Raw genomic sequence first — 9,706 nt, 5'->3', positions numbered from 1 at the left:
GTTCGAATCCGCCGGAGTGCAGACCAACCCTTTCCTCCGGGGTCGATAAAGAGATGGTACTAAATTTGTCTGGGAAGATAGAAACACAGACGCGACTAGCATCGGCTAGCACAAACAAGTCATTGTAGGCCTGGACGCGCGTTCATAAAACCTCAAGTCTGAGTTGAAGTCGAACTCGTAGGCGCATCCCCATATGGACTGATCCACGCCGTTCACTTTATCCACTTTTATCCTTCAATATGATTTCGTTCGCAAATCTTACACCTTCCCTGTGCCTTTTTTGATACGGCTCTATTTAACCATCTACCACCCTTCTGTAGTTTTCCAAGTAGCTATGTAATATTAATCGTGTTTCCCTTAACTTGATTCATTGATCCTTGGAAATGGTCCATGGAGAATAATCTTTTCATAATATTTTGATGAAGTTGTTTAGTAGGTATGACATGTTTACACACCCCTAGTTCATGCCGCTAAAAACATCTTTTTTCTTACATACCACTGGGTGTCGTGGTAGCGCATAGCTGTTTCATATTTCGTGTGACCTCAATCAACCTGCACAACAGTTTACTATAAAAACGCTAAAAACTCCATTATTTTTCCCAAGTTCCATGAGCTATGAGAATATACCAATCAGTAACATTGCTACACTGACCATGCGAGTTTTCACTGTGTTCTCGACGACTTTCTGCTTCTAATTTTTACAAAAGGTCCCACTTTTAATCTGTTAAAAGTTCAGTGCTACAGGTGCGAGCCAGTGGAAAATTGTGTTTCAGTTTTCCGGATTTTTCGATAGATTCCTACTGTCATGAAAGATGATTTGGTTGATTTCTCTTTCGTTCTCCACGGGAAAATTTTCATCAAATCAAAAATTTTACTCTGTTTGAAAATGGTTGTATTCAGCTCAGCAGTAGCATATCCATGCCGTTTCTTCCATTTGCCTTCAATCGCATTATTAATTAGATTTGAATCATTTGAAGGTAATAGTTCCTGTTTTGCTTCAGCAGATTTGATCTTAATGAGGACCGATGCAGCGGGCAGGAATAAAGGAAGTGAAATGAACAGAATATGATGTAGATACAGCTTCTGGAACGCTGAGTCATAGGCGGGATGACTGCGAAGTTCGGTAAATAAGGACGTCGCTAGAAAACTACCCACCGTGAAATGGAACAGGTTTGCGTTCGACAATCTCTTAACATTAAAAAGGACGTGTTATCGATCATACCACGCGTTTTCCTCATCAATTCTTCAAATAAATGTTTCATTCTTCCTTAACGTTTGTTATTGTGTTTGAGTAATGTACTGTGAAAATATGATTTGATTGAGTAGCATTGCCATATATATGAACTCAACCTCAGCTATGGTGCAACTTCGCCATGGTGAAACTGTAGGACTGCGAATGAGGCGCTCTTGTCCCAAATCCTCTACCTCTGAACAGTTTTCTATATTTTACATTTTAAGTTTTAGCATGCGGCCTTTTCTTCTCATTTGCGTCATTGCCATAGCGGAAGCCGGGCTATTCGACATCTTTACCGGTCGGAGAGAAAACGTGAGTCTTTTAATGTTATACATATATTTTTGTACGTAGCCAAAAGTCAATATTTTTCATGAGGAATCGCATTCGTACCGATACTCCACTCCTTGAATGTAACGTTCAATATTTGACCGCTCATAGTACATTTTTCTTGTGACTTCTAGTGTAGTAGCCTCTTGTGCTTCATTAAAACACTTCTATATCTGAATATTTTTCTGCTTTTCTCTCGTCAGCTTCTCAGACTTTTGTTGCACGCAAACACTTAGAGGTTTCTTTGATCGTTTTATAGTGGACGTAGATTCATGACGAGAATACTTCGTTCGCTCAGGCATTTTGGAATTTTGGTGAAAATCTAGGGCATTAAAGGTGGGCTATAGCGGATCACGAATTGACGTAGTACGGAAACCAGGAAAACAGTAGAGTGAAACAGGGTGGGAGCCGCTTAATTCCTTCGCTTAATACGAGATATCTTAGGACACCATTCGGCCCACTTAGCAACGTTTTCATAGGTTTCTCTTGAATAGGCTGAGGGTAAGACATCACTAATCCTCGATCGCTCGCATTTGGAGGCGACGCGTGCACAAGGGTGGCGCGTTTCAGCTGAAGTCATTGTAACGGACGCTGTTTTTTTAAGGCGATTAGGGAAGGATAAGCGGAACTGCGCTCTTCTCTACAACCCGAACTCTACGCTTTCACTCTGGGTTCCGCACCACGTCAGAATCGTGATACGTCACCTTTAAGCGAGGTGTGCAACAAATTAGTTAATGGTTAAATAGTCATTAAAGGCATCATCCCACGAAGCTGAGGTGATAAGGATTTCAGGTGGAGTGTTCGTATACGGGATCGTAGATTATAGAGAGAACGGTGATTCCGTCCATTTTTTCCTAATTGCCGTAAAAAACGGCCGTGAAGATACGGCTTTGAGCGTTCCTGCGCGCCATTTTCTGTAAGGAGATCGATTGGAGCGCTCCAGCCTTGCGCACGCACCGTATCTTCGTTACGTGTGTCGTGTTTTTTACGGCAATTGAGAAGGAACGGACGGAATAACCCTCCTCTCCATAATCTATTATGCCGTATAAGAATGCTCCACCTGAAATCCGTACCTCCACAGATTCGTGGGTGATGCCTTTAAACAATATCCAGTTTTCCAATGTGATGTTACAACCTATAGTTATAGTTTTATTTCCTTGTTCAGGTTCATGACACTGACCCTGATCCAGGCGATCCAGGTGGTAGCCGGGGAAATCCAAATCTTGGTGAAGAGGTCAAGATTCGCCCAGCCGGTTCGGAGAACGCAAACGCCGGAGATGAAATTTTCATACCCAGGAATCATGCTCCGGTAAATCGAAGACGTTGATGCCCAGAGAATACGAAAGTATAAACTATCTTTTGTGATAATGCGTTATTCTTACAAACTACATCTATAGAATGCAGGACTTTTTTTTTTCGAAAGTAACTCATGAGTTGCTCTCATTTTAAACTGCCGGAAATGATGGGAAATTTCGCTGTTTGTTAACGATTTTCTACGCTCCATATGGCTGCAATCAAATATCCCTCCAGTAAACCGTCTTTTCTCTCTGTCCTTCACCCCATATGATCTTTTTCATTATAAAATATTATTTATTGCTTGAATAGATTCATTACAACAATTTGAAACTGTTATTTTTTGTATCCATCGAACATTCACTCCACCATGGATCTTTTTTAACTACGTGAAACAATGGAACCTGCAAATTCCACTCTGACGGCCTCTTTTATCTTTTTTGGAAATAAAGAAATAGACCTATGTTCTCTTGATTATACTGCTGTTCTCCCGAAAAGTATGAATAAAACACTCTATCTGTGTGTTTCTGCAGTCAGTTCAGAGAAAAAGAATTGCACAAAAAAAGAAGTAAATTCAGAAAAGATCTTTTTCTATTTTTAATGTTTATTCAAAAGAGCGAAGCTAAAGCAATCAGCGTAAAGATAAGCTCAGAAATGCCTGCAACCGTAAACGTGGTTGTTTGCTATCGGTTTCCGCAACGTTTCGCAAATGAACCCCAAAGAATCAGACATCTAAATTTCTAAAAGATTTAAAAAATGCTTTAAAATAGTTGCACGCAATCTAATATCTCTCTTATTTGTAGAGATAAAGGAACTGTAAAGTATCCAAGATTCAGCAGCAAATAGTTCTAGGTGAAACCTTTCGATCGGAAAGTAACAGAATCACCAGTTACAACCCCCAGGGAATGGTCAACAGCGACTGAGAAGAGGTATCCTTGTTGTAACAGAATAAAATTGTATTGTCTGAGAAATTATAAATTCAAAACTACTAGGAAGAGATGTAAGACAACTCATACTCAAAAAATGTGAATATGAAAGAATTGAGGCGACAAGGAAATATACGGTAGAAAATCGCACAAAACCTTTGTTCTCTCCGAAAACGTTGTTATTTAGATAAGTTTAGAATTCAATTGTATCTATTGTCCTCCAGTTCCACTTCAAATTACTTTTGTGAGTTTCAGCAGTATCTCCTTTTTTCGCAACTATTTTCTCTTTTTACGTTCTTTTTTCCGCTGATATCACAGATTTTTCAAATATAGTTTTGTAGTAGCTTGATTCCAACTTTTTTCTGCTTTTCAATTTGAATCTACCAATTTTAGTAATACACATGCTTTAGATTTAATATAATTGTTTTTCCACACAGAACACGAAAAAAAAAAATAGAAAGCAGGCACTGCGGGAAATTTTTGCTTATATTATTTCCCAAATCCAATTATTATAGCTGCCCAGACTGCACACATTCTTCATATTTGCTATACTAAATTTTTTTTCTAAATTTCTTCTCGAAATAATAGTGAAAGTCAAATTTTTGCTGCTTCCCCCAATCAGAAAAACAATCCCACCTTCGCAATTGAATCCTTATTACTTCTCCTCGAATAATGCAACTTTTTTTCTTCACTCATAAACTCATGTTTATATTCAAATTAGTAGTTAGAGATCATTTCAAAACAATCCGATACAGGAAGTGTCAATAAAGATGAACGTATGTGAAAGTAAGACTTTTCAATGATCAGCTGTGATTTAGGACTCTTCCCTCTACAAATCGATTCAGTGGTGCCGCTACAGACTGCCCAACTCGCGTGGATGCATTCTGTTCAGGTTCGTCAACGATATATATGAAACTAGCACATCCTCGCCGATTAATCAGAGAATACACTCCTTTCCCAAAAAAGGTCCTCCTATTTTTCTTTGGTTCTAGCGCCAACCATCCACATTAACAGATACCCTTCTGCCACCACTTTTGGTCTTGATCGATTGTCCTTACCATTTTTGCACACTTTGCACATCATCGAACTTATGGTAACTAACGTTACTACGGTAGAAGGCGGCAATACTGTACAGATCACACGCCCGCTTCAGAATCATCTGTCACTCTCCTCTTCACCCTTTCGAAAACAAAAAAACGAACCACAACACGCTGTCTGCAACTATGTGACATTCGTTTTTGAAGGCATTATATCGCAAAACATAGATATTGGGATCTGCCCACGAATACTAATACTAATCCAGAGAAAACGAGAAATGTGGAGCAGAATGTAAAAACTCCATCATCGTCCAGCGTCTACAAATCAACTAATGTAAATCAAATAAGCAGCAGATGCTCCTCCCCCCTCAATCGCAGGTTCATTGCGGTAGTCCTGGTATTGTTACCTGTAATGAGCAGCATCGGGGAATGGGATCGTAAAGACTGATTCACAAGACTGAATTTCTGGTAGGGAATTTGGGGTCATCACGCTCACACTCATGAACTCCGCGTACCTCCTTTTGTTCGTGAAAGATCCCAACATTATCAGTTTCGTGCTAACACCGTTAACGCTGACACTACCAGTGGTTAGATGACCGTGCAAATTCACCCAGCAGAAGCAGACCATTAAAACGGGGACTCCGTAGAATTTCGGCAGCGATACTGTTCATGTTGAAGAAAAAATTGTGGTGCGTTACTTTTGAACGCGTTTTGTATAGTTTGAACCGATACATTGTTTATCCATGTGCCCAGAAGACCATGGGAACAAATGATGCTTTCAAATGACGCTTACAACCCAAACTTTATTACTTTTCCAGGTCCAAAATACTCGTATCTTTTTTATGGTGACAAAGTTTACTCAATACTAGACGACAGAGTGGTTTCATCGCATAAGATTGCCGATTTGTTCCCTTCTGGACCCAATTCTGTAAATGCTGCCGTTTTCGACGAAGATAACGGAATTTTTGTTCTTATTCATGAGCGCTCAGTGAGTTTTATTCTAAATATACAGTTCGTAGGTTTCCATGGCAGCTTTACTTTACTGATTTATTATCTCTTATAGGTCTACGGTTACAAATATATGGGAACAGCCTCGATGGTTCTCGATTCGTCTTATCCGAAGGTAAGCGTTACTGAGATTTTTATGAGCCTTATGAAACTTCGACATTTCGAATTCGGTGACCTGACTGATGGATGTGAACTTCGCAGTCATCATTTTAAATAGAAATAAACCATATGAAAAAGTGAATAGAATAATAATAAATTCAAATAAATAATACAAAAATATCGTTTTGCATCATAGGAATTGCCGTCCGCAGTTTTCACTCCCAACGCAGCGATAAGATGGGAGGATAAGCGTCAAATGCTTCTTTCGGTAACATTCTCCCAAATTTGAGGAGCCTCCCATGTAGTGCACCACTAGTATGCTCGATTTAGAATGGCGGAAAGTTCGCTCTCTACGATCAGAACTGGAACAAATCGTTAATGAGTGGACGAACCGAAGATTACTTCAAGGTAATAATAATAATAATTTAATACTGTCATTATTTTGTTAAGCACTTTTTTCTTGAAGGGACTTCCTGACAATGTCCGAGGAATATCGAAATGGGAGCATGGTCACGCGAACGTTTACACAAAGAATCTGGTGTTCAGTTACAATTCGGCCGACAAATCGGTCGTTGGCGATGGAGTACCAGTTCCGAGATTTCTCAGATGCTAATGTGATGTTTTTGAAGTTTTTATTTAACATTCCTCTTCCTTTTCATATTAAATGTTCGTTTATGATTCAAATGATAACTATCTTGCGTTAAGTTTCAATTTCTGATGCGAAAATGCCGAAATGCCTAGATGTATATACAATCGAGTCAAGAATTCATTACGTGAGGCATTTGCAACCAACAGCCAAGATGTTGTGTATGGTCAATGACGTCAAGCACACCTCAGGCACCCCTAGTCCATTCGCCAGCCATCCAGAATTGCTCTATGCTTCAACTCTATCTGATTCAAAGGCATCACTCCACGAGTCTGAGGTGGTACGGATTTCAGGTGGAGTATTCTTATAAGGGATAGTAGATTATTGAGAGGAGGGTGATTCCGTCCACTTCTTCCTAATTGCCGTAAAAACCGCCCGGAAGATATGGCTTTTGCATTGTTTTTCTATTTTTCTTTTTCTTTTTTTTTCTTTCTTTTTTCTTTTTTTTTCTTTTCACTTTTTTCGACAAGTTCGACTGGAGCGCGCCAGCCTTATGCGGCGTCGCACCTTCCAGGCCGTTTTCTACGGCAAGAAGAAATGGACGGAATCACTCTTCTCTCCATAATCTACTATCCCTCATAAGAATACTCTACCTGAAATCTGCACCACCTCAGATTCGTGGGGTGATGCTTTTAATACAAAAGCTGTTCAGTCTATTTACTAAAAGTGCCAGAAATGTTGCAGTTTTTTCTGATCGTCTGCATTTCTACAATGAATTATTTGTACAAGCAGCAGTTTTAAACACAACACAAATTTTCTGCTAACGGCAGATATACGACAGGAATAAGAGAATAAGGTTGCATTTCCAATTTTAGTTTCCTAGAACTGTTGTAATGAAATGTCAAACGTAAAAATTGAGGGTATTACGTGTTATGTATTGCATACTGTGTACGTTTTTAAAGGGGAATCGAAAAAGGTGTAGAAAAACATTGAATGCTTAAATATTCTGAAGCTATGACAGATTAAAAGAAGTTTTGGCGACGCCAGTGCATCGCGTTCAGCATGACCAGTAACTCAGAAGTGACCTATTGCAGTTACTGAAGTTCTCCACTGTTTGACTACGAAAAAGTAGTCAGACAACCTTTGTTAATGGTACTCAGTTTTCGAACATCTAAACCATCTAAGCACACAAAAGGAGGCAATAGAGAATATTCTATTACTTCCTTTTAACGATATAGAGAATAAATAATTTATATTCGCCCATGTTCGACTGTCCTTGAATTTTGGCATGTTGAATACGTAGCTTTGATTTTTTCAGCCTCTGACGAAGGCGAAAACGCCGAAACGTTAGCGCTAATTGTTAATAAATATCTATACCAATCTCGGCCACAGCTAAAGCATATCAGTAAAAATTTTCTATTCGGTTGGCTATTTTTTCCACGAAACTTTCTACGAAAACGTAAAAACCGGCAAATTGATAGGATCGATGATTTAGCCCAAGTCTGTCACACCTGTAGTCATCAGTGATCGCCCAAAAGCCGGGATAGCTGGTTTCTACTGCGACGAGAAGGCGAGAGGCAAGTCAAAATCAAAAAACGTGACGGAGTCGACAAGTGCATGCTTCCAAGCGAAAAGTGCTGTTTGGTTTGTTATGCCCGATTCCAAGCCGTCCATGTACTGAGTCAGGTCCAATTCGGTTTGGAAGAAAATAAACTAAGACAAACTGATACGAACAGATAACAAACATACCAGAAGCAAACATCCTCGTCTAAATCCACTAAAACATAAAGCGCTAACTCGTCCGCCCATCCGACGCGAATTCCCAACAAAAATTAGCTGTTCGCTCCCCATATGTCCGTAACGTCCATCACACATGCCGAATAACTTGGTGCATTGATATTTCACTTGTGCGATAATCGTGCTACTAAATTTCAGGGACAACGTTTGAAGAGGGGAACGAAGTAATCTGATGACGTTTTAACCACCGTTTTAACCAGCTGGGAACGAAGTAATCTGATGTCGTTTTAACCAGCTGATTCAGCTCCTCAGGGTAATCGACGACGCTGATTGCTTAGCCTGCAAATGATGTCTTTTAACAACGATTCTCAATTTCCCAGCATTTCCGCTGCAAATTCACTATCGAGGTCGGCATATCGGTGACAATGCCCGTCAGACACCTGTTGACATCATCATATCATACCATAAATTGCGGGGTTACTCTGAACGAAAATTTGAACTTTTGTCCAAATTCTGGTATTTCACGGATCATTTTCACAGCACATCTCTGCCGCGTTAAAGGCATCACCCCACGAATCTGAGGTGGTGCAGATTTCAGGTGGAGTATTCGTATACGGGATGGGAGACTACGGAGAGGGAGGTGATTCCGTCCATTTCTTGCTAATTGCCGTAAAAAACGGCCTGGAAGATGCGGCGCCGCACAAGATTGGCGCGCTCTAGTCAAACCTCTTGTACAAAATGGTGCGCCAAAACGAATGAACCCGTATCTTCCGGGCCGTTTTTTACGGCAATTAGGAAGAAATGGACGGAATCACCCCCCTCTCCGTAGTCTCCCATCCTGTAAAGGCATCACCCCACGAATCTGTCATGGTACGGATTTTCGATGGAGTATTCGTATACGGGGTCGTAGATTATGGGGAGGAGAGTGATTCCATCCATTTCTTCCTAATTGCCGTAGAAAACGAGCCGGAAGATACGGCTTCGAGTGTTCCGGCGCACTATTTTCAAGAGGGAGTTCGACTGGAGCGCGCCAGCCCTGTGCGGCGCAGCATCTTCTGGGCCGTTTTTTACGGCAATTAGGAAGAAGTGGACGGAACCACACCCTCTCCATAATCTACTATCCCGTATACGAATACTCCACTTGAAATCCGCACCACCTCAGATTCGTGGTATGCTGCCTTTAATGTAGTTTCAAACTTGATTTTATCAGAGGGAAAATGGCCGGAAGATTTATATCAATAAATTAGTTGATTATATAGATGTTGGTTACCATCATTGCATATCTTATAATTTTTAAGCTAGCTCTAGCTGAAGAATAGGATTGCTACACGTGGACTTATCTTCTCCACGCATGGTTTCAGCCGTTGCGACGATACGTTATACTGCGCACCTTTTCTACCGTAGTTCTCACTACGTTACATTAAGAGCCGATCCCAGTACTCGAATTGTGGGCCTGAAA

General features: G+C 40.4%; 1 protein-coding gene across 1 annotated transcript; it reads left to right on the top strand.

The window, feature by feature from the left end:
• Positions 1–1,465: 1,465 nt before the first annotated feature.
• On the top strand, positions 1,466–6,537 carry RB195_015023 (uncharacterized protein; the record flags this gene model as incomplete). Its single annotated transcript, XM_064205537.1, has 9 exons — positions 1,466–1,546; positions 2,727–2,870; positions 3,707–3,783; positions 4,599–4,672; positions 5,636–5,805; positions 5,881–5,940; positions 6,121–6,192; positions 6,255–6,332; positions 6,391–6,537. 9 exons carry the CDS (start codon positions 1,466–1,468, stop codon positions 6,535–6,537), a joined length of 903 nt encoding a protein of 300 aa, XP_064061418.1.
• Between the last annotated feature and the right edge of the window lie 3,169 nt (positions 6,538–9,706).

This window comes from Necator americanus, chromosome V (genome assembly GCF_031761385.1).
Source record: "Necator americanus strain Aroian chromosome V, whole genome shotgun sequence".
Taxonomy (NCBI): domain Eukaryota; kingdom Metazoa; phylum Nematoda; class Chromadorea; order Rhabditida; family Ancylostomatidae; genus Necator; species Necator americanus.
Note: the sequence above shows the minus strand (reverse complement) of the source record. Positions and strands in the feature narration are given on the sequence as shown.